At 38.6% G+C, this 26477-nt stretch overlaps 1 protein-coding gene across 7 annotated transcripts in view; it reads right to left on the bottom strand.

The window, feature by feature from the left end:
• St7 (suppression of tumorigenicity 7) overlaps nt 1-26477 on the bottom strand; it is a 279048-nt gene that overhangs the window by 25789 nt on the left and 226782 nt on the right. For all 7 annotated transcript variants that reach the window (XM_071612748.1, XM_071612752.1, XM_071612731.1 and 4 more), the window contains 2 exons: nt 14192-14264; nt 12637-12739 (listed from right to left, as the gene is read on the bottom strand). In XM_071612748.1, coding sequence (XP_071468849.1) covers nt 12637-12739; nt 14192-14264 — 176 coding nt within the window. The remainder of the gene's footprint in view (nt 1-12636; nt 12740-14191; nt 14265-26477) is intronic.

The following is a 26477-nucleotide window of genomic DNA, read 5'->3' as shown; positions in this document are numbered from 1 at the left end:
GTAGGTGCCCCAAAGATAATTGAGTCTTATTTCTACACATGAGCAGTTTTGCCATAATAACAGATTAGTTGAAGGGAACTGACTACAGGAGGTCAACTGGCCAATATGGAAATAAGCATAAGGTGCATCTGAATGACCAAATTAAACCTGGTGATCTGTAGCATCACTCAGGGGCCATATCACCACATACTTGCTTATTCCTGGTTTTCTCATGTATTCATGATTTGAAAAATATGAAAGTGCCCAAAGTATATCCCAAGGAAAGATATTGCAATGCCATGGTGTGGCCCAAGGACAGAAATATGGTGGTCCCTTTAGTGTATCCCCAGAGTATAAATAGGGGAACACCCACAGCTTACCCAAGGACACAGACATGGGAGTATGTAAAATGTATCTAAAGGACACAGATACAAGTGGTTCGGCGTACCCTGAGGACACCACTATGAGAACATGTACACTGTAGCCCAAGGGCAGAAATATGGGATTGCCACAGTGTGCTCCAAGGACACAGACATACAAGCATGCACAACATGCCCCAAGTATATGGATCCAGGAGCACCCACAGGGTACCTAAACGGCACAGACACGGGCACATGTGGTGTGCCCTCAAGGACACATAAGTGGGAGCACTCAAAATTTATGTCAGGAACATAAATATGCATCAGGTTAAGTCCTACTTTGATGGTTCGTGATCTTTGTGGGAGTGTTGGTGAGGTACAGAAGGAGGAAGAGAGCAAAAACAAGAGTGTGTGTAGTCAAGGAAACAATAAAATTCAACATGATGAGTGCCTGAGGAAGAGCACATTTAGCGGTTACAAAGCAAATGGAAGGCATTGTGTCTGAGAAAGCTTCACAGGAAAAAAAAAAAAGATATGAGTCAATCCAATTAAATGAACAAGACTTTACCCTGCGAAGATGGGGGAAGGAGCCATCTAGGCAAGAGCAAGGCTCAGCACTGACCCCAAAACTTCAAAAGGCATAATGTGGCTATAATCTGGTGAGCATGAGTAATAGCATGATAGCATCTGCCAACATTGGTTAAGTACTAACATATGCCAAGCATTGCCTCAGTGACTCTGAGAGGAACTGATATTATTCCCATTATGCAGATGGGAAAGTGAAGGTTTGGGGAAGTTAGGTAGATTTCCCTGGGCTGCACAGGGTACAAGTAACAAAAAGCCTTGGAACTCAGGCTTTCTACTGTTCTCCAAGGAAGGGAAACAAGAAAAACAGTCGAAAGGCTTCTGTGACTTGCTCCCTGAGTGTGCCCTTTACCTTGAGTTACTATGTAGTTTTCAAACTTTCAAAGACAGAATAAGTTGTACAAAGGAATTAAAAAGGCTATTAGAGTATGTGAATGTGATAAGAAATAAGACTGGGGTGTGTCCAGGGAGGACTTCAGAAAGGTCTTAGGAGAAACACTGCAGCAGCAATTGGGGAATGAGTTGATGTTCTGTGTGGTTTTGAAAGAAATGAGCGAGTTGTGTGTAAGAGCACCTGCAGGGAAGAGATGGGAATTAGCAAAGCCTTGGAAAGCTCCTGTCACACTCTGGGGAGAGGTGACAAAACCAAGTGGGAGGGGAAGGGACTTCCCAGGACTTAGCACCTGATGTGGGTGAGAGAATCTGGACTCAAGGTGACTGTGAAATTTTTAGCTTAGGAAATCAGAATAACATGAGTTCCTTGGCTGGGATACAGATTCCAGAGGGAAAAGAGGCTTAGCAGCAGGAAGTAACAAGGACAAAGAGCTTGCAGAACATCCCTGGAGAGAAGGTCTGGAGGCAGAAGGTCCAGGACTGTAGCATGAGAGACAGAAGGGAGAGACTCAGATATGGGTGTCTAGGCCAGAGTGGGGAGCGGGACTGTGGGAGCCCACAGGACCACCAAGGAGAGGGGAGCCAAGAGGAGAGGGCTCCTTCTAAGACCAACACGAAGAGGTGGGTAGGAGAGGAAAAGATGCAGGAGGATATTGCCCAGAGCTCAGGAGTGGCACTGAGAAGATGTCATGAAACTGAAATGTCCTCAAGATATGAAGTGGTCAGTGGCTGGGGGTTTGGCAAAGTAGAAGGGCATATGTTCAGCATGAGTGAGCCCCTGGGTTCAATCTCCAAGCAGAAAAACAAAAATAAAATAAAAGTGAGAGTTCAGTCAGACACTATGAAGAGATGAAATAGGATGAGGTTTGAGAAGTTGCCAAAGATGGGGTGGCCTCTGTGAGGATGGACTTGATGAGGGTGATCACGGCAGGAGTGGCATTGTCTTAGGTGACCTTTGCATGGGTACCTTTGATGGGAGCAACCGTAGCACTTTTTGTTAAAGAGACTTAGAAAATTTTTATTCCTGAGAAATGTGGCTTATAAACTGGTTTCTGTTCATTTTTCTCTGGGTCATATTTCTTCTACAATACATTCTCCTTACTCTAACCCAAAAAAGCCTTGGAACAAAATATGACTCAATTCACAGAAACTTATATTGAAATAATATTTCTGAAATGTGCCATTGATATACAATATCACAGATAATCTGCCAGGGTATTCTGAATTTCTTCTTCCACGCTTCAAGCATTTTTAAATGCTAAAACCCACTATACATTGTTTCCTAAATTGGATTAAAAAGCAATTTTATACTCTGTCAATCAGCTTTACCAAGATATAAGGGGAGGACTGCTTTAGTGTTTGCATGAAAGAAGAATTTCCATCACTATAACAATGTCCATTCGCATATACAATTACCAAGATGTTTTCCTCCACAAGTCTCTTGAAATCCCCATGAAATTTGAGTCTAGATTAACATTAGATGGGCCTTTTTTTAAAAAAAGTAAATTTTTAATGGGAATGCATTTCTGTCATAACATTCTTAATTCTTTCTATTTTCTCATAACTCTTCATACTTCCAGACTTATAATTTAAAAACTAAATATCTATTAGTTTAATTTTCTGACTGGCCCAGGCTGCCTTGCTGGTAAAATGAGTTTCAGGAGTGGGGCGGCCTCCTTCCCCCAGCAACCTCAGGGACTGCTGGGTGGGACCAGTGAGAAGAACACATGGCTCCATGGTTCTGGGATTTTAGTCAAGATTACAACAAAAGCTATCCTTCTGGGTGCTGGGGGGTTTTCTCCTTCACAGCTTCACCCACAACGCCCAGGCACCTCAAGGAGGAGCTGGTCCTGACCCCTCAGCCCTCTTCTCACTGGGGCCTTCTGTTCTAGGAGGGTCTCAGAGGATTGTGTTTTTGGTGGACTGTAGACATCTGTTATTTTCTAAACTGTATTCAGAGACACCTTGGATTGTTGGGCGCCATAGTTTGGATGTTAAATGTCTCTCAAAGGCCTACATGTTAAAGGTGTGGTTTCCCAACTCATGGTGCTATTGAGATGTAGTAGAACCTTTAAGAGTTTGGGCCTAGTAGAAGGGAGTTGGATTACCTGGTGCATGTCCTTGAAGGGGTTATTGAGACCCTGGCCCCTTCCTCTCCCTTTGCTTCTTGGCTGCCATGAGGTAAAGCAGCTTCCTCTTCCACATGCTCAAACCACGATGTGCTGACTTACCACACACAGGCCCCAAAACCATGGCCAACTGACCATGGATGGAAACCTCCAAAACTGAGCCAAAATGTTTTTCCTCCTTGTAAGCTGATTATCTCAGGTATTTTGTCAGAGTGATAGAAAGTTTACTACCATACTGGGCTCCCAGATATTTTATGCCAGTTTCAACCAGAGAAGTTCTACTATTATTTGATTTATTTATAAATAAAAGCAGTTCTAGTTTTATTTTAAACTGCTTTTATTTTTATGGGTTTTTAGAATCTAAAAATTACTTTTATTTTTGTGGGTGTTTAGAAGTGAAAACTACTGTGAGTGGTCTAAGCACAAGCTGGACCCCCACTGTCTGTGGGGACTGTGCTGGTAGAGAAGAGGACCTGGTACTTGGGAGCCCTTCTTGATGATACTGATTGGGTCAGACTTTCCTATTAGCCAAAAGTCAATTCTGAGAACCACCATGTCCAAGGTTTTCAGAGTTGAGCAAGAGATTTGGGCATTCTGTATACAGTCAGGACACACCCACAGTGCTGCACCCTTGGAGAATATTTGTGCAGCATGCACAGGACCTGGCCTCAGGAAACAAGAGAGTAGCCTGACCATTTACCTGAGCCCTGAGTGAGCTGGCTGTCTCCCTTCTATGAGGTCCTACAGCATAGTGCCTATCTCACAGGGATGCTGGCTGGTCTGTCTTCTCAATAACTGGACATTCCTATGGAGTATGGACCACATTGCAATCAGCGTCCCAATGCCTGATGCATCATAGGTACTAAATGTAGTGAATGCACTATTAGAAGGAAAAAAAGGACACTACTGCAGAATTGGACATCTTTAAAGAATGTGGAAGCTGATGGAAAGCAGCAGGAAGATTATCCCCTCCAGGGGCTGGGGCCGTGGCTCAGCAGTAGCACACTTGCCTGGCATGTGTGAGGCACTGGGTTTGATTTTCAGCACCACATATAAATACATAAATAAACTAAAGTCTATCAACAAATATATATATTCCCTTCCATGAGGAAATAAATTTGTGGAGATGGCTCCTGATTATTCTCTTGGAGGGAAGTGGTACCAGTTAAGTAAAAATAGTTCAAATATGCTATGGTTGATAGGAGACATAGAAAGGTGAGTTAGCTTCCAGCTGAGAGTAGAAAAAGAATTCATGTTCTCTGGTCTTGAGGCCTTTTCCCTCTAATAATAAGAATGGATACCAACTCGGAAAATATACGGACAGGAAGGAAAGGGCTGATGAGTGACTAAGGCTGGAAGACTCCAAAGTCAGTCCTGCTCTGAAAGAAGCATCTGATGACTTTCAGATGGGCCCCTAACTCTCTAAAACTCTAGGCATCTGAAGCCTCTGACCACATAGCTCACACTGGAGGAGATTTCCAAACTACCTCCATCTCTCCCTCTCACCCTGCTAATCCTGCCCTGAGATTGGCAGGGGAACATCATTCTAACAGCTTAATTCCAACTGGTAGAAGACCTCCTAGGAATAAAACAAATAACTGTTTGTCTTTTTACATGAGCCAAAGAAAGACTTGGGGAAGAGTCAGAACTTAACAGTAACTGGAAACACCTTGCTGGAGGAACTAATCACGATGAGTTCCAGAGTGTGTGTTAGGGTCTACTAAAATTGCTCTACAATCTTCTTACCTAGGAAGGGAAATTAAAGTTACATCATGGAAAGAAAGGCATGGCCTCAGCCTTCAGAGAGGGGAAAATGCTATGGATTGGATATGAAATGTTCCCCAAGGCCCGTGTGCTAAAGACTTGGTTCCCTGGTTTGGTGCTACTGGCAAGTGGTGGAAACTTCAAGAGGTAGGGCCTATTAGGAGGCCTTCAGGTCATTGGGGACATGCCCTTGGAGAGAATATTGAGACTCTGGGCACTTCTTTTTTCTCTTTGGCATCTCGGTCATGAGGTAAATGGTTTTCCCATGTGCTGCCAACCATGATGTGCTACCTTATCATTGGCCCAAATGGAGGAGGGCCAACTGATCATAAATTGAAACTTCCAAAACTGTGAGCCCGATAAACCTTTGTATTTGTTACAGTAACAGAAGGTGACTAACACATAGTAAAAGGGGTAATGAAGGTGAAAAAAGCAGCGATGATTGATTGATTGATTTTAGCAGTACTGACTATTGAACCCAGGGCCTCAAGCATGCTAGGCAAGTGTTCCACCACTGAGCTACATCTGTAGGAAGCAGAGATCCTTCCTGCAGCAACCTCATTCATACCTTCAATGGTCTTACAGGCCTGGTCTAACTGAGGAGGTATGGGGAGATAAGCAGAGGAGGAAGGGTCCTGAGATAGGAAAATTTCGTCTTATGCATGAAGTGTGATTCTGGGGTAGAGAACCTGGTGGGAGTAGGGTAGTACCATGCTCATAACAAGAATATAAACACCAAGCAGAAGTGGGCGCTGTTTAAGCAATGGACTTCCCAAGCAGCTATCAGGTGCTGAATTCCAAAAGATAATAGCTACAGCCAGAACATACTAAGACAAAATCTGGAGACCTGAAGGGACCTGAGATTACTCAAGGTCAGAGGTGCCTGTGGTACCAATGTTACATTCTCTGGTTGTCCTTCTGCAGATAAGAGTGGCCCCATAAATACCTGCTAATGCATTTCTAGGAATCCTCTATTTCCCCTACAGGCTGCAAGCAAAGAACTAGAGCTGAAAGGAAAGGGGAAGAGAGATGACAGCAGGGTGAACACATATTGAGCATGTCCTGGGTACATTACATGAGGTAATTGCATTTACTATCATTTGCACTATGAAACTATTACTTTAAAGTATTTTCCTAGTAATGACAGGAATTTTACATAATAGACTTAAGAATTTAGAAAAGAATAAACAAACACCAACAATTTTCCACCTCACTATTAGTGACAAATAAATTCAAATTAAAGGAACAAAATTCCATTGTATTTAACAACTTTATAAATGTTTGTTGTTGCTCTTCCTTCTTTTTAAAGCAAATTGCTCAATGTTAGTGATGAAATGGTGAAGGAGTTACCTATTCATGAAAGTGTAAACTGCTACAATTTCTTTCTTTCTCCTTCTTCTCCCTGCCCCACTTTCTCTCTCTCTGGAAAGCAATTTGGAATAAATACGGAGAGCTTAAGAGCCTTAAAGATATTCCACAAGTGTTTCAGTAATTTCTATTCTGCAAATCTACCCTAAGGACACAGTCCCAAGGCCTGAAAAATATATATATTTCTGCCCATAGAGGTTTACTTAGAAGTTGACCTGTTGTGTCAACCTGATGTCTATAGTGGAGGACTCCAGAAGTGAATCACTCCTCTTAACAAATGGTTCTGGAAAAATTGGGTATCCACATGTCAAAGAATAAAATTGTACCTATATCTTATACAACAAAAACAACTCAAAATATGTTAAAGACTTGAATGTAAGAGCTGAAACTATGAAACTCCTAGAAGAAAATGGGGAAAGCTTCACAACATTGGTCCTAGCATACAATACAAAAAGAACATGCCACAACACAAAAATAAAGTGGGACTACATCAAACTGAAAAAAAATTCTATGTAATAAAGGAACCAACCAACAGGATGAAAAGACAGCCTATGGAATGGGAGGACATTTTTTCAAGCCATTTATCTGACAAGTAGTTAATATCTAAAATATATAAGGAACTCTTAGAACTCAAGAACCAAAACCTTCAATAATCTAATTTTTAAAATAGGCAAAGGACTTACATAGCTATTTCTCCAAAGAAGACATACAAGTGGCCAACTGGCATAGAAAAAGATATTCAACATCACTAAATATCAGAGAAATGCACATCAAACCACAATAAGAAATTTTATCACATAACTGTTAGATGACCACTATGAATAAAAGAACAATTGTTGGTGAATATGTGGGGAACTTAGAACCCTTGTACAGTGTTGGTGGGAATGCAAAACAGTGAAATTCTTTTTAAAAAGTGTATAGAGGTTCCTCAAAAAATGAAAAATGGAACTACCCTATCACCCAGTAATCCCACTATTGGGTATTCATCCAAAAGAAGCAAGAATAGGATCTCAAAGCAATATTTTCATTGCCATGTTTACTACAACATCCAAGAGGTGGAAACAACCTAAATGTTCATGGACAGATGAATGGATATAGAAAATGTAATGGAAGTGCTGGGGTTGTGGCCCAGTGGTAGAGTGCTTGTCTAGCATGTGTGAGGCACTGGATTTGATCCTTAGCACCACATAAAAATAAATAAAATAAGGGCATTCTGTCCATCTACAACTACCAATTTTTTCAAAAAGAAAAAGATGTAATGGAATATTATTCAGCCTTAAAAAGAGGGCATCCTGCTCTATACTACCAATGAAGACTTGGAAGACATTACACTAAGTGAAATAAGCCAGTCACTAATACTGTAATTCTACCTATATGAGATATCTATAGTAGTCAAACTCCCTGAAGCAAAGTTAGAATAGTGGTTGCCAGGAGGTGGGATGAGAAGGAAATAGGATGTTGTTCAATGGGAATGGAGTTTTAGTCATGTAGGATGAAGAACTTCAAGAGATCTACTGTACAACAACATGCATAAGCTAACAGTACTGTATGCTAAGAAATTTAAGGGGTAGAATTCACATTACATGTTATTTTTATTTAACGCACACACACCCATCCCCCACCCCACGAAGTATCCAGAAAACATTTATAGAGACCATCTTTAAAAGAGTCAAAGGCACATAGACAGAAAGACTTTGGCTTTAATGTTAAGTTGGAGGATGATCTTTTTAGGTCAAAATCTCTAGAAATCTTATGATTCTCCCCAAGAAACCATACATATGTCCCTAATACCTACATAGTCCAAAGACTATACATTAATTTTTAAAATATGAAAATGTAAGCATTAAAATGCATAAAAAGACTAAAATAAAATTATTTTAAATATGAGTAGATCCTAGGATCATGAGTGATTTTTTTTAACATAAAAAGAAGTTGCTTTATGACACCAATATCGAGGGAAAAAGAGTATCTAATACTGACTATAACAAATACTTAGCCTCCATTTTTTTTTTTTTTTTTGGAAACTTGACAAAAAGTAAAGGTTTATCTTTGCCACCCTGAAGGAATTAATATAACATGCTCAAAAAAAAAATGTGCCTCCTCACAGGGAAGTGCTTGTGGTGTAGACATAGCACACCAATAACACGTAAGCACTATTTAATCAGGTCTGTATGAAATAATGAGTCACTGACAGAAATGTCTCCCTGACTCTGACCCAAGGGGAATCTCTAAATTGGCAGGTGAGGAAACATATTTGTGGGTAAAAAAAAAACCAACCCAAAATCCAATAAACTATAATACAAAGATGAAGATATTGAATTGAGAGTAGTTCCACATACATCCAGCACCACATGAGTAAATTTTTCTTTCAAAAGTGGAGAATACTCACTTTAAATAAAAATCTTCAGTTTTGTTTCCATTAAATGGGGGAAGAAAACCCTCTAAATAGGTTAAATATTTCTTTTTCATGAACTGTTTACTCAGTTCTTAAAAATTAACAGCATCAAGATCCTAAAACACACAACTGCCATTAAAAAAAAGGTAAACAGCAAGTGCATAATCATGGCAGTACAGCAAGAGACCACAGAGGAGAGAGAATAATTCTGATGATAAGGAAGGACAGGCTTCTTGGTGGTGACTTTAATGGTGGGGGAATGAGCAAAAGTGGGATTTCCCAGAGAAAACAAAGAGGGAAGAAGGGGAGGTTGCTTCTGCAAAGAAACAGAGTGTAGAAGGAGCTAGGAAAAATGAAACACAAGTTGGGTCAGAATATGAAGGGTCCCAAAGGACCCTCTAAGGCATAAAATGCATAAAAAAGCATTAAAATACCTTTTTCTGTGGGCGCTGCGGACACAGATGCAATGTTTTGGCAGGGGAGTTAACAATTGGATTTGTAAGGCTGAGTCCATGTGCCTGCTTCCTCCTTACTAATCTGCTATAACCTAAAACTTCAGAAATCTTAGTGGTTAGCATCTGACTGACTACTTTAAAGGCTCTCCTTCAGAATGGAGATGGGTGGCTATTCGCAAATGTTATTGATTCACCAGTGGCGTAGTGAGGAGCGACACTTACTCCCTACTCCTCATGTTTGCAGATGAAGAGAGTTCCTAGGAGTCACCCTCCTGGGTAAATAATAATGAGCACTGATGGTGAAATATTTCCAATATACCTTTGCTTAATGGGATACCAGATTAAACCATGCTGGAGAGCAATGGCAGGCAGTTCTCAGCTTCTCTATTGGATATTTATCCCTCAGTCTAAGTAGGCTGCAAAAAGAGCATGAAGATATTAAAAATAACTATGGAGGCCCAGGAGAATTCCCTGTGATAGATAAAAACAAGCCATGGACATGTTTACCATCTTGAAGAAACCTGGATTGTCCACAAGGAGTTGAATGCCTTGGAATGCAACATGCCTATCATCATTTGAAGGGTCAGGTCTAGGCTCTGCCCACTGGTAGGATCTGAGATGAAATGAAAGGTGATATTTAAGAGCAGATAACCCTGCTGCATGACCATGAGCAGGTTCTTTAACCTTTCTAACTTGTCCTCATTTTGTAATACGAATAATAGCAATGATATACTTTACCATGTTGTTATGAAAAGTAAATGAGAGGGCCTATGAGGTTCAGTACAGAAATCAATAATTAAAATATCATTATGAGGAGAGAGCTACGTTTAGGATGGGAAGGTGACCAAGATGGTCTTTAAGGTCTTTTTTTACACAAAGTGTAAAGCCTTCACTGATGTCTCATTAGACTTAAGGTTATTCTCTGCCTACAAGTCATCCAATGAATAGCAGAACATGTGTAAAGATGCCTAGAGCATCCTGTATACCATACCCATGCACCAGAGTTCTTGGGTAATTCCAAACAGATGAGGCCAGTGAATCACAAGGACCTTTCCCTGTGGCATGTGAACAGATGAAGAGATTTTTTTTTCCCCTTCCTATGATTACCAACAAAGCAAAGGGTATAAAATCAGTTTACCTAGGTACTCTGACTTCTCTACTTCCTGATTAGAAAATGGAGTGACATCAGATATTTGAAATGTTCTCAAAGAAATGATGTACATCTGAGATGGTAGAGATGCCCTGATCTGGTCACTTTGCACTATATGCATGCATTGAAATGCTTCACTGTACCCCATTAATATGTATAATTACTATGTGTCAATTAAAATATATATTAGTAAAAAATATTTGAAATGTTTCCATTTGTAGGATAATTCTGTTTTGCAGAAATGCCAACTGACTGTGCCAAATTCTTCCAGGAACTATTTCTAAGGGCCTTTTTATAACATTTTAGAGGCTCAATTAACCATTTCAGACCATTATCATAGGATAAAATGACTAATCAAAATATCTAACCAACAAGAATTATACAGATTTTCTATCTTGCACTTGGGATTCTTAGGTTCTAGTTAACATTATTGGAAAAGTTAAAACCTGGTTTCTAAACTTGAGGGGCCTCCAACAAATCAAGTATCAACTGTTTTAATAATTAACAGAAACATGGTCCAGTGTTTTTCAAGAATTTCAAATACATTATCTCACTTGATATTTATCACAGAAGACAGGCAGGGCTTATATTTTTATCTTAATTTGAAAGATGAGGGGAAACTTTTGAGCAGAAGTGCTAAGTCCAAGGTTTCATGTCTGATTAATAACAGCCAGAATCTGAACTCTTTTTTGCCTTAGAATTCAGAACTCTTCTGCTCAATAACTACTTCTAAAAGAGCCTTATTTATGCACATAGACTGGCTCTGTCATTATAGAATGGTATTCAATAAATATTGATGGATGACCTAAGTTTATTGTAACTCAGGACAATATTTTTATGATTAGTTTTAAATTTTAGTCAAAATTCAATAAGCATTTTTAGCTTAAGTAAAATATATGAATACATATTTATAGCACACTATATATAATACTTAAGTCTGCAAATATTTTGTGGGTTACTATCTGCTGGCAATAGAGTGGATAAATGCATCCTTCTGCAAATATGGCACTGTGCATGGCTCTTCAATTTCCTATTATGTGAAAAGATGACCTTGAGTAAAACCTCAGGAATGATATTAGATCACTTATCTCTGTCACTCTAGACACCAACAAAATAAATTACAGTAGGTAACTCCATAAATCATCTCAATATGCACATTCACACACACGCACATTCACACACACACACACACACACACACACACACACACACACACCTTTTGCTTAAGTACTGCAACAACACAAGTAAATAGCTGTCCTTGGTCATTTTTCTCCAGAAAGTTTTCATCAGACAGTTTTCTAAGAAAGTTAGGCCTTATGATACCCGATATGAATTGTAAGAATAGTTTCTTAGAAGTTAGGATGTGCTTAATGTCAAGAGATTGAAATTGACCCTAATCTAGATACCTACCACAGAGCAGGTACTCAAACACAGGTTAATAAAAAATACACATCCATCTCCTGATTCCATTAAAATCTACTTCAGAAAAAAATATGGGTAATACTGGGATTTACAAATTGATGAATCCTATGGTTAACAGCTAAGACAAGTATTCCTAACTACATATACCTAATAGAATGATATCACAAATCAAAATACTACATACTTTCAGGTTTTCCCTATTATTTTTTGCCAATACTGATTAATAACTATTTACTTACAAAGATTTGTCACATTAGTAAGTATTTTTACCAGTTTTATCCACAACAAAATTTATTTCCCAAGTTTGGTCTATGTAAGGTTATAACTGGTGTGAAATTCCTATCAAATGCATCAAACTCTTGGGAGCTTCACTTTTTTCTAATTTCAGACCTGTCCTGCCTAAAAAGGTCTATTTATATACCTTATTAGGTGAGGTCCAAAAATCAGTCCCAAGGTCTCTTGAGTGTAGCTTTTGCTTTAGAAAGAGACTTAATGCCTATAGACTCTACAGGACCTCAACACTTATTGGTTGCAATTCATTTTTTTAAAGCTGGGCATATTGGAGACATGACATGGTGTTAAGTGAACGCTTTCTCTGCTATCATAACGAGCTCCTGTGGGGATTGCACAGACTCACTTTTGGCACGTGAGGATTAAATTCCACAGCTCTGTGAATGGCCTCTACTGCATTCATCTCTGCTGTGCTCAGCCCCCGCCGAGATGCAGCCTCGGGAGAGAATCTGAAAAGCAGAAAGACAAACACCATCCAGTTGGGACCACTGCTTGGGCATCAATCCAGAAAGGCATCTACACATCAAGGGCCCATAAAACCATAGCGAGCCAATGGCATTAGCTCTCCAAACTTCCACTACATGGAACCTCTGAGTGACCCCTCAGATGGAGGCCAGCAAAAACCCCAGCAGAAGCAGAAAGCGTGCTTGCATCTAATAGAGGCAGGAATTGAATTCAGCTGTCAAGTCTCTCTGTCTAAATAGCTAATCTAAATTTTCTATGAAGTACCTGCTTAGGTGAGGGGTGGGGGAAGGACTGACAAGGGCAGATAGTGTAGGAAAAAGAGAAAACCAGGTTACAGAAGAGCGCACTTGGTTAAAAACAGAACTGGGGAGAATTTTAAAGGAGGCTCCCAACCCAATGTCAGTGCTGCGATGGAGGGTTAAGTCTTTGCAGCTTCAGCCGCAGGCGAGCCTGCTTGGGCCTTCCCGGCAGAGGGGGTGCATGCCCAAACTGCGGGCGAGACACCTGCCCAGTGAATGAAAAAAACCAGACCATGCAATCTCTTTCTCACCTCACACCCAGGGCTAACTCCAGAGCTGTGCTTGGCAGGCAGACACCACAGGGGAAGCTGTGACAACCCTGGCCCTGCCCTCCCAAGCTGGAGTCGCTGTGTAGGGAGAAAAGATGTTGCAGTAGGTACTGGCGATCTACAGGATAAAAAAGAATGAAAGAAAATTACTTCGGTCTTAAAGTGCACACACACTTAACAGCAAACCTGTCTGACACAGCAGAGGCTGTTTCCTGTTCTCTGCTTTTCAATGCGACAAGAGGAATTGTATCAGGGAAGTGGAAGCGTTTATGAACTCAAAAACAGTTAAGCCATCTCTACTCTTTCACCTGCCAGTCATCCCTGGATGTTTACAGAAATTCTACATGTCATAGTCACCTGCCTGAACAAAATGGGCACTGCCCCACTGAGATGGCATCTCAAAGGAAACAGACTCTGAGTGGGGAGCTGATGTGGAACTGATAAGGCAAAGACTGTGAGATGACATCCCCTAGGCCACACTGCATTATCCAGTCGTGGACTGCAGAATGAAGAGGACTATCCAAAAAAAGAAAAAAAAAAAAAAAAACAACAACAACAAAAGGACAGCATTTTTGTGTAAGTTCCAAGCAGGCCTTTTGGTATCTACTGTCTGACAAAAAGAAAAAAGTCACCTCAGAAGCACAGGCTTTCAATAATAAATCCTTCTTTAGGCAACCCACACCCTTACAATACCTGCGATACACATTTCCTCCTTCTAGTAGTGAAAGAAAAGATCAGCAGGATTTGGGAAATGCATGCTCATAAGCAGGAGTCTCATAGACTAGGAAACTTCCAGAGAAAGCCCTCAGAGGCAACACAGCTGAAGTCAGGGAGGCCATTGGTACCGCACCAGTCATTGCTCACTTACTTGTCAGAGACAGCTCTTGCTTTGAGCAAGGCAGCTGTGTAGCATATTGTTGCCGACTTTGGTAAGCTTATATCTGTTAGAGAAAAAAAAGCAGGAGCTCTTGTAAGTTTGCCGTAAAAACAACAAGGATTTTCAATACATGAGCATTTTAATCATGCCAATGCAATGAAGTACATATTAAGAATATTTTAATGCACACCTTACATAAGAACTTCAGTTCTTCCTTACTATAACAAAGTGGTACATGAAACTAAGGTAATTCTTATTTTTGTGAACAATTCATATTTCAAATTTGACTCTTTAGAAATCATCTTCTGCTTTTAAATATGCATTTTCTTTCATATGCTGAGTTTAAACAGAGAATATAAATACATAAATTTAATTATTACATGAATACCTGTGATATGAAAGGTAAATAGAAACCTTTTGTCAGTTATAAAAATTAATTTAACATGCATATGAAATACTAATATGAAGAAAAAAAAATATCTAAATTTTTAAAAACCTGCACAGCAAAATAAATTATCCTTCAGTGGTCAGATTTGAGCCAAATTTCCTTTGTATTAAATTTCAAGACGTTCATATTCAGTTTTTAATAGTGCTTATTGAAAACATAAAAGTCAAACTCAAGGAAATATGCCTATTTTTATATATATATATTTGCATTATATATTATATATATATATTTGCATTGTATATTATATATATATTTGCATTATATATAATTTTTGTGTGTATATATATATATATATATATATAGAGAGAGAGAGAGAGAGAGAGAGAGAGAGAGAGTATATATACATGGAATCTTTAGGGAAGGATAAAAGTTTTGCTCATTCATATCCCTGATAAACCTCCTTTCATGTGAAGTTGAATTTCCAACCAGAATAATAGTTCCTTTAAGTTTTTTAGAAAATCTCAGATAGAGTGGCGGGGGCAGGTAAGAGATTCAGATAACAAGTTGAAAAATAAAGTATAGGGTACAACTAAAAGTCTGACATAACTATCCTATGTACATATATGAGTACACCACAGCTAATCTCCACATCAGGTACAACCACAAGACTGGGACCCTAATTAGAACAAGCTATACTCCATATTTGTATAAATATATCAAAATATACTCTATTGTTGTGAGTAACTAAAAGGAACAAATAAAAAGAGTAGATCAACTCAAAGAGGGCAGTCCCTTTGGGGGATATATTTGTTCTTAAATAATAATCTGGGTTTTTTTCTTAAAATAGGATGAATTAGTATTTCTTTAGCACTTATAACCTAATTTATGCTCTGATATAGGAAGACGTTCTTAACTAAAAATAAAAAAAAAAAAATGTTATTTCCAGTTGCTGCAAAATTTACTGTCAGTTAGAGGAGCTCTTAACACCTGGAATGCCCTGTAAGTTTCTTCATAGAGCTGTTTTCAACTTAGAAAGGTTTATACTGCAGTAGGACTGAAAAGGAAAGGCCAAGAATTAGCTGATAGCAGCCTAAGGAAGGAACAACAAGTATTTACCATGAGGTCCAGCCTGAGAAATTTCTCTTTGTGGGAAATATTAGTGACAATGATAAAACACAATTATAGAAAATATTAAAGACAAGCATTGAGAGCAGATCTTGTGGCTGACTTAAATTCACTTGAATATTCTCTTCCATGATAATCAGGTAAATTATGTTTTCTTGCATTAGTGTGAGCCTGGTGATCAGCAAGAGGCTATGGGAGCTGCCCCTATAGCCTGTCTATTGTGTAATGTCAGAAAACTGCATGTGGGCAAGCTCATTGGTGATAAGAATAGCCTGTGGACATAATGATCTTTATTCTTATGATTTACGGAACTGAAAAGCTTCTTGTGACTCAACAGTAAGAATCCAATGTGTGTCATTTGACTGCAAACCTCTACATGTGAGAAGGTCCTCACCATCTTCTACATAAAGCACCCCTACATTAGCCTTGTGGAAGGATGGTTCTTTAAGACAAGATGGTCCTTCATCTTCTGATCAGCTCACTTAACATTATCAAGTTCCTTCTTTGCCACCGCTTTGTCTCCCTCCCCTAATGGGTTTCTGTAGTGCCATAAACAGACAAAGCCTTTGCAAGGTCATAGTACCAGCATAGAACTAAAGGAGAAAGAGGAGTTTGTAGTCTGAATCTCATAAGTTGTATTCAAGCAAAATTTCCCCAACACACACATACTACAGAGTGGTGTGAATGGTGCGCTTATGACCAAGAAAAGAATGTCAGGCTCAGAGGTTTGACTTGCTTTTCTAACATCTAAACACTTAGCAGCTTTCCAGTGTGGACAATCAATACCGGAAACATCTTATTTTCTAGGGTCTCTTAGTGATTGCTATTGAAAGCTAATTTTAAAAAACTGTATTTTTTATACATTTTATATATAAATAGTCTAAGTCCTGTTGCTGCCCTTCCTGGTATGATCCAGGGGTCAAGCTGGTACCTTTCTGTGTAGAGAGGACCACAGAAAACCCGAGGAAGGAGCTGAGGCTGCAACAATGATTATAATCCATTGAAAGTGGAAGAGCTAGACAGAGCCTCACCCAGTAAACTAAAGAAAACCTCTAGTTAATGAACAACTTCTCAATGAGGATAAAATTATGATTACCTAATCAACAGATAGACATTTTTAACCAGATGGAAATTCAGAAAAAAATATAACTGAAGTGTTCCAGCAAGGACTAGAGATGCCTAATCAAAGGAATCTTTAATCCAGAAATATACTCCACACTCTCATACAATGTAAATGTTCCTGTTCCATTTTTCTAGATGTAAATGTTCTATTGAACATTTGTACACATAGGGATAAGTAAAATATGATTATAAAAAATGAATTAATATTCATTTTTAGAAGAATTTATATGCAAAGTAGTAAAAAGACTGAAATAATATATACCAAATATCAATAATGAATTTTTTTTCTGAAAAATAGTATTCTAGGCAATTTTTTTCTACTGCTTTTTCTCTATTTCCAAAGCTTCCTGTGATTTACATATAATAACTGAATTTTTAAAGAATAATAATATGATGATGCTAGAAAGAAGAATTTTGTTCTATAAAATGACTGGAGCAAGCTCATGGGCAAATACACTGGTGAGCCAGACACAGTACAGACAATGGTATGAAGCACAGTCAGCCTGTAGATCTGTCAAGTACACCTAAACACCCCTGTGAAAGTCAGTGTGCGCCTTTGGCAGTGTGCCTGCCCCAGGACATCACCTCATTTACATATTTTAATTTAATTTCTGCCTAACATCCAAATCAGAGCCAGAAACTGATATGTGGCTTACTTTTAAGAAGAACCACATATACTACCTTCTAGGAGAATTAATTAAGATAGGCTGCTTGCCTTCTGAGCCCTACATCTTTTATTCCTACCCCACCTTTAGAAGGCTGAGACTTGATTATTGGTGCCTACTATAATTTTTTAAATTTTAATAATAATTTTTAAATTTATTATGTTCCATGCTCACAAGAATTTGTGAAGAAGTACCAAGAGACCTCTGAAGGCTTCACTCAAGTTCAGCTTCCCCCAGTAGTGAGATCTTATATAATTATAGTATAACATCAAAAAAAAAAAAGAAAAGAAACTATGATATTGGTATAGTACTTGAAGTAAACTACAGGTATTGATCATTTTTCACCATTTTTATATGTGTTCAAGGTGTATCTACATGCAATTCAATTTCATCCCATATTTAGATTCCTAGAACCACCACCACCAAGGTACAGAACAGTTGTATCACAAAGATACTTCCCTGTGCTTCCCCTTTATATCTGACCCTCCTTGAACTTCCTCCTGCATCCACTGATGACTCTAATCTGTTCTCTATATTCTTTTTTTTAATTGGTTTTTGACGTGCTGGGTTGAACCCATAACCTCGTGCATGCCAGCTAGGCAAATGCTCTAGCGCTGATACATCCCCAACCCTGTCCTCTACAGTTTTATCTGCCTGCCATGATTTCATGGCTTTTACCACTACCAAAACGAGTAAATGGTACAAAGAAGAAGGTAGCTTTCAGAAGTGATGAAAATGTTAGTATCAGAAGTTTTCAACAGAGAATAACAAATCACCTGCTTTCCAATACTGCCTGTAATGCGCTCAGACATTTTATTTTGAGGAAGACTCAATGATCATTGTAAGTAGTTAGCTTTGTATAAAAAAGCTCTTAACTCTGCAGTGTATTGTTGCCTTTTGCAAATGGCATTAAGCTGTGATTATTACCCACAAGTCTTAAGAATTATAATTCAGGCTAAGCGTACGCTCAGTGGTAGAGCACGTGCTTAGAATACTCAAGGCCCTGGTTCAATCCCCACAAAACAACACATTCACACACAAAGCTCAAGGAGGAAACAAAAGGAAAGGATATAAAGAAATATCACTTAATTCCATTATTCATTGCAGAAACAAGGAATGCTAAATAAATGTTTCTCACTTAAGCAAAGCTGATCTTCTAGCATTAGTTCAATTTCCCTTTTACTTCTTTGCCTGCTTGTGTTCATACAAGTCCTTTCATGAAGGGGAGAGAAATTTCCCCAAATGTGTTAGGAATGCAAAATCAAATTGTCATAAAAATCTTTCATTAAAAGGTACAATCCTGAACTTCACATAAATTAAATCAGAGAGTATGCATCTGTCAAGGTTTGGATATGAGGTGTCCCCCCAAATTCCTTGTGGCAATGCAAAAATGTTGGGAGGTGAAGTGATTTGATTGTGACAGCAGTAGCCTAATCAGTCCATCTTGGACTGACTTGTCCTCTTCCCTGTGGCTCGTCCCCCGCTTCCCCCTCTCTGCTTCCTAGTTACCATAAATGGAGAAGCGTTCCTCTACTAAGTCCTTCTGCCATGAAGTTCTGCCTCACCTTGAGTTCAGAGAAATTAACTTGACCAATCATGGACTAAACCTCTCGAACCATGAGCCAACATAAACTTTTCCTTCTTTAAATTGTTCCTGTCAGGTATTTTTGTTACAGAGACAAAAAACTGACAATACTCTTTTATATATGGCTTCTTTTACTCAGCTTGATATTTTGAGATTCAGCCATATATTCACATGTATCAGTACAGCATTCTTTTTCCTTGCTAAGTATTACTTCATTGTGTGGATATACTCATGTTTATCTATTCTCTTGGTAATGAATATTTGTATTATCTTCCAGGTTTAAGTTAGATGAATAAGGCTGCTGTGACCATTCTTGTGTAAGTTAAACAACAACAACAACAACATTTCACTTGTCTTGGATATGTAACTGGAAATGGAATTACTCGATCAAAAGGGAGATATTTGTTAAACTTCACTGGAAACTGCTCAACAGTATTCTAAAGTAGTTGCATGAAGTTTGGAAAACTAATATTTGATGATAGAGATCAGGAAAGTTGTTACTTCTGGGCTGTAGAGCAGTTATTGGCTGGAAGAGGGTATGAGGCAACCTTCTGAGATAGTGGAAAGTTCCATGTTTCATTCTGGGTGGTGGTCAGATGGGTGTATACATAAGTACAAAGTCATTTCTCTCTATACTTAAGACTTGTGCATTTTACAATATGTAATTTCTACCTCAATAATTTAAAAATAAACCCTACAACCCCGTATTCACCTGAAGCTGTCTTACCAGTTGACTCTCTGGAACAGTTTTCTGTTTATCATTCTGCCCCACTCCATTCTCTCTATGAATACTTATCCAGAATCACCAATTTGACCTTCTATTACAAAACATAATCCAATTATGTCTCAAGTCAGCCTTTCAAACATTAAGTGATTAAAATATCTCCTCTGTACCACTTTTTTTCCCTAGGATACCTCCAGCTCCTCAATTAACATATTTTTAAGAATTTCTCAACCTATTGTTGTTATTGGACAATGGGTGATTTTTAAAAATGAGAATTATAAATGTAAATAATATTTTAAGTCTCCTAAATCTGAATGGCACAGAGCTTAGAAGAAATGCGTAGTCTGAGGAGCTGTGGTAACTACACCTCTCTGAACACCAGCTAGGATAACCCCGATTTTGAGCAGCTGGGACCCCTCATTTGTTCCTATGATTCTGTGGCCATCAAAACCCTTCAGATTCAATCCAAGTTGATATCAGCCAAAATTTATTCTTTCTTCTTTCATGTAAACCATGAAAGTTTTCTGAAATTTTGAAAACCTATAGGCAAGATTTCACATTTGACTCCATTAAATTTTAAATTTTAAAATTATACCTTTATCATTAAATTCTGAGGGTTTCAGCACACCACTATAGCATATTTGTCATCTTTTTGATTGAGGCTACCACCAGCACCTCTGTACCATCTGTACATTTCACAAGCACACTTCCTCCCATATGATCAGTACCATCATCAAAATTGCTGCTAGTGGGCTGGGGTTGTGGCTCAGTGGTAGAATGCTCGCCTAGCACATGTGAGGCACTGGGTTCGATCCTTGGCACCACATAAAAATAAAAAATAAAGGTCACTATGTCCACCTACAACTAAAAACAAATATTTAAAAAAAAGTGCTGCTAGCATTCATCAAGGGTTCACTAAGGGGAAGTTACTGGTGTTTATCTCTTATACACATTATCCTATTCAATCCTCAGAGTAACCCTGTGAGATAGGGTTCCATAGTAGGGGATAAGGATGCATAGTATGGGTAAGAAATACGTAAATATCACACAGCTAGCATATGTGTGGTGTGTGTGTGTGTGTATATATATATAACTTGTCCACAGCACATTAACTGTGCTGTACTGTCTCCAAGTTCTGATTAAACAATAACAACAATGGTAATACCAAGAAAGAACCTGGGAAAAGGATTCTAGTGATCACCATCAATCTGCAACTATCTGCAATGATACATGTACAACTATTTATTAATTAGGTATTATGACCATATTGCTCCATGTTACCTCAAAGAATAGCATCAAAAATATTATCAAATGGTTTGTTTAAATAAAGATATAAACTCTTCTATGACATTCTTCCAATTTAGATTTTAAAATAGCTATTTAAACTAATAAGATACACTTTTAAGTACTACTGTGTAGACTCTAAATATTTTCACATCCCTTATCTCATCTGTGTTTATTTGCTAGAGCTTCTTTTGTACATTCATGTTGAATCTTTAATCACTTCCTTTTCTCTTAAGAATCCATAAACTATAGAAACATATTTTCTAGAATTTTGCTGGGATTTACTTATTTGCTGAAAATCTAAGAAATGAACCAAAGTATTGAAGGAAATGGAAAATAGAATGAATAGGTATAATACAATATTTTATGCTCCAAAGAATTAGACATTAGCCCAGGACAGCCATTGTCATTCCCTTCAATGTCTTTTTCTTTTTCAGATGAAGAAATACAAGCCTAGAGGAGCTAAGGGATATTCTTAAGAGCTACCAGCTAAACCCCTGTTCCTGGAGATCATGTCCTGCCCCTGTTGCCCCTGTCTAGGACTGCTAGTAATGACACTGGCTTTTACTTTCCCTGACATCTTTCTCATGCTTTCTTCTAGTTCTACTTGGCATGTGGGGGAACAGCTCTCAAGCTGTTCAAGCCTCAAGACTTACTTCCTCTGGACTTTCCTAAACACCTGTGTATAGGTTTTTGCCTCACTTGTATATACTGACTTAGCTACTTGTCATTCCGATGTTTTCACATACTTTAATCATTTGTACTTCTTTTGCATCTTTTCCACTGGGAGTAACCATAATTTCATCATTTAGAGTCTCCCATCTCTCCTGAACCATTTCCCAGTTAGAAAACAAACCTTTATATAGCCTATGTCAAATCATGTCAGCACATAGTAGGTTATATTTATTGAATCTCTATCTATAGGTTCATATTTATGTTTACTTTGAATTAATTAAAAAGAACATGGCTTTAGCTTTTTGTTGTTATTGGGTTTTGTTTGGGTTTAGATTCAAGGAACATATCTATGATTATTTTCCTTTTGTTTATGATTTCTATTAATCTCCACTAATAGTTCTTCTTTTTGTAGAAATTATATCCAGGGTGTTACTCATGGGCTTTGTTCACTTTATCAGGACCTGAAGTGTCAGCAAGGCCAAAGTTGATAGATGCTTTGTTTTAGCAAATGAAACTTGTAGATCTACCTTGACAGGCATTGATATCATGGACTTCACTGTTCAACTTCAACCTTTAATGTAAAGGATAGGTAAATACTCCACCTATTCCCCACCTTTCACATTTTTCCTCCTCATGACATTGTTACGACCCAGCAGAAGTATGTAGGTGTTGATGGATTACGTGGGCACTGGAAGCCTCTTACTCATGTCTTAGTTACTCCCCTGAAAGATTATCTGAGGTTTGTGCTGTGTCTACATCAGCCTCAATTTGCCGGAGTGAAGAGATCACCAGAGAGCAAATGAAAATAAGTGGTTATAGTTTAAAACAGAAAGTTTTCCTCACCCAGGAGACAAAAAAAAGTCTCAGCATTGGAATTCCTGTTTTTTGTTTAAAGAAGAAAAACCAAATTCTACTAACAATTTTATACTAGTGTTGGAAACCTTGCAAATCCTTCCCTCGATAAAACAGTGCTTCAAAACAGTGTCTGAAATCACCTCTGGGCCCTCTTCAATGTGCTCCAGTCTTTCAGGTCTGAGAGCTTTCACATTGTGTTGGACTCTCAACAACTTTGAGCCACACAAGGACAAATGTGAAGCCACAGTGCCACTCTAAATGTGCAGTCAGATTAAAGCCTTCCTTTGCTGAACGTGCTACCAGGTCTCTCAAAGGCCTTTAGAATTAAACTGGAGTTAGACTCAAAGTCCTTTGAGGTCTGGCCCCTAGTTAACTCACCTAAGGCATCTTCGTCCTACAGTATACCCATTCTCCATCTCTCTGCTCTGTGGGATTCAAGGAGTACCCCACGTAAGATACATCAATTGTTGTTATGGTGTAGACATGAAATGCCTCCCAAAAGTTCATATGTAAGACAATGCAAGACTGTTCAGAGGTGAAATGATTGGGTTACGAGAGTTTTAACTGCTGATGTGGATTAAATGGATGGTAATTGCAGGCAGGTAGGGTCTGGCTGGAGGAAGTAGGCCATTGGGGTGGTACCTTTGTGGTTTATATTTTGTCCCTAATGAGCAGAGCTCCTCCTTCTCTCTCTGCTTCCTGGCTGTCATGAACTGGCAGCTTTCTGCCATTACACCCTTCTACCATGATGTTCTGCCATACCTTGGGCCCAGAGCTACAGTCAGCCAACCATGGACTGAACCTCTGAAACTCTGAACCAAAATAAACTTTTCCTCTTTTAAAAGTTGTTCTTCTTAGGTGTTTGAGTCACAGTGACAAACAAACAAACAAACAAAAACTGACTAAAAAAAATTGTGCCCCTGAAATTCTAATGTGCTCTTTTGGCCTATGCATCTTCACTGTCTGGTTCAGTTCAGATAGCATCTCCTTTGGGAAGGTTTCTCTCACTTCCCCTTGCTGGGTGAGGCATCCCTTTATTCTTGGCTTAAAGTCGATCAAATTCCTTATACCTAGGGCAATTGTTCGTTCCCTTATTGGCTACTCCTACTTTCACGGTATACTTTAGGAGTAAATCTGTGTTTCTTTATCACTTTCAACCCACAACACAAAACAATGTTTAAACTATAATTAGTAGTCAGTGTTTGCTGAATGAAATCCTGAATAATGTACTAAAATCTCAAATCCCTTGATAGCGGCATCCTTCTATTTGGAAACAATTTAGCTCCTGGAAACCAAATTGGTCAGTGTTGTTGGGGGTTTTAAGAGAGAGTCAGAAATGCATTATTTCTCAACATGTGTTAACCACATTTGTCTTTGTGGAGTCCCAGCACAATGCACTGTGTTGGTGCACTAGTCTAGATGTTGGTTTGAAACAGCAGTGGAATACTTCCTTCCTGCAGTAGGAAGAAAAAAAATGTAAAAGCCGAAACAAGGTTGAAGAAAAGTAGAAGAATCTTTGGCTAGAACAAGGAAGGCCAGCCACACCTCTCCTTGCTCCTTAAGGACCCTTTATTGGAAGGATTCTGCTGCAAGTAAAGGTCATCATAGGGAGAATTCCTCTGTAGTTTTCAAAACTCATAAATGGCTCATAATAGCAAAAATCCAATGCAATAATCTTGGGGAAAAAACTTGTGGGGTAAAAGTTTAGATAGGATAAAACAATTTTTAGTGATTTTTTTCAGCTAAAAATTTCTTCAGTTCATCCAAACTGTAGCTTAAAATGAATTATTACTGTTCCTATGCATGAGATAAGTCAATTGAGGGTCAATTTTCATATCTATGTTTCTAAAATTTTTTCAGTGGTAGTTTCCAACAGATAAATAAATTTCAAACTTCTTCACAAATGAAGACACTATGCAATAGCGGCATGGACATCTACTGATTCAGTCATTGACCACAGATGCTCCAAATGACTACCCTATTACACAGAGGTCTGAGATTAAAGGACATAGGGCTTACTCTCAAAGAATTCTTTCTTTGAACTGGTTATAGCAAGTTCCTAACAGATACACTGCTTCATCTTCATCAAACACATCACTTGTGTTTGTGTGTGTGTGTGTGTCTAACATCTTTATCCATTAGCATGAAAACATGGTGACACATACTAGGTCATATCTATATCTGCATCCAGAAGCACCTTATAGTATCTTTAACATAAGGATTTGATAGATCTTTGATGGAATAATATGAAAAAAAAATCCTAGTTACTCTATGTAACCTTTTAGGATTGTAAAGTACCAAGTGCTGGTAGAATACCCCAAATTGAAAATCCAAAATCCAAAATGCTCCATTATCCAAAATGTTTTAAGCACCAAAGAAGTTTTGAATTATGGAGCATTTTGATGTCAGATGATCAACTATACAAACATTCCAAAATAAAAAACCAGAAAAACAAAAAACAACCTGCAAAATCGGAAATAGTTGTGGATCCAAGCATTTTGCATAAGGGATACTCAACATGTATCCCTTTTCTTGGCCAAGCAACAAATTGACCAGACATACTTGAAGTTCATGTTAGTCCAACACATGTGTCCTTCACAGATGCTTCTGGAACCATGAAAGAGACAAACAAAAATGGGGGCGGGGAATGAAGACAAAAGCGGCCCACCTCTTCTTCGTAACCTGTTTGTGGATTGTGATGTGCTGTTACTATTCCATTTTTTAATGTGGATGTGCTACATAAATTTCTCTCTTTACTCCTATTTATGATATTATGCAAAGAAGACAATAGAACTACAGAATCCCTTTGCCCCATGATCAAAAAATCAATTCAAGGCCCTCTTTCAACCAGAGGGGAAAATTCACTGAAAAAATAAAAAGGATTGACACACAAGAACCCAGAAAAAAAAATTGCCACCTGGGATTTTGATGATTCAATTCGGAAATTCTACATGACCTTAGTAATTTTGGTCAGGAGGAAGGGCAGGCTACACACGTTCAACTACACCCAGAAAATTTCATTGTATGCTACAAAGCCAAACACCAGATGTTATTGCAACTTTTGGACTGGATTGCCCATGGAGGTCTGTCAGAGGGCCCGCTTCTGTGGCTGGTGCCTTGAAGCCAAACACGGCAGTTTCTGTGGTGCTAATGGCTGGCTGGGGAGGAATGCTACCTTGGTAAATTAGGATAACTGGGCAATAAGGATTACTAAAGCCAACATAAATATACAGGGTTTGTGAATGTATCAACTATGTGAATTACAGATGTATGCATTCATGGAATGTCTTCTCCATCATGAGAGAAGTTTCCCATGCACACAGACCTCATTGAAATGACATTTGTCATCAGAACTCTTATAGTCCTTCACCTGACAGCCTATCATTTGCTTTAAAGTGACCTTTAAGGCTAGTCCTCTTGGCAGATCTACCTCTTGGTGTCCCAAACAGCAGAGTATTTAGCCCAAAGCTTTGAAGAGCTATCATTTCTCAGCAACTCATGATTATTTTCTTCTTAGAAGTAGCAATGTGGTTAATTTGCTCATCTTTTACCTAAGGATTATCTTCAAGCACATTCTTGATCTTTTAAATAACAGCAAGCCCAGAGAAGGGAGCTAGTCTAGGTTTAGAGCTGCTAAAAGGGATTGGCAGCACTCCAAACCTTTTTTTTTTGCAAATGTAGTCTAATTTTATAGTGAATGTTTCCAAAGTTGCTTGTGCCTGTGGCATCAAAATTCACATCTTACACTTGACCAAAAGACACTGTTTTGGAGGTGTGGGCAGCCTGACATGTAGAGTGCTGATTAATACAGATCTCATTCCCTGGTCTTCCTGACATCTCAAATCCCTCTATCC

This window comes from Marmota flaviventris, chromosome 1, assembly GCF_047511675.1.
Source record: "Marmota flaviventris isolate mMarFla1 chromosome 1, mMarFla1.hap1, whole genome shotgun sequence".
NCBI lineage: Eukaryota > Metazoa > Chordata > Mammalia > Rodentia > Sciuridae > Marmota > Marmota flaviventris.
This window is presented reverse-complemented; position numbering and strand designations above follow the sequence as displayed.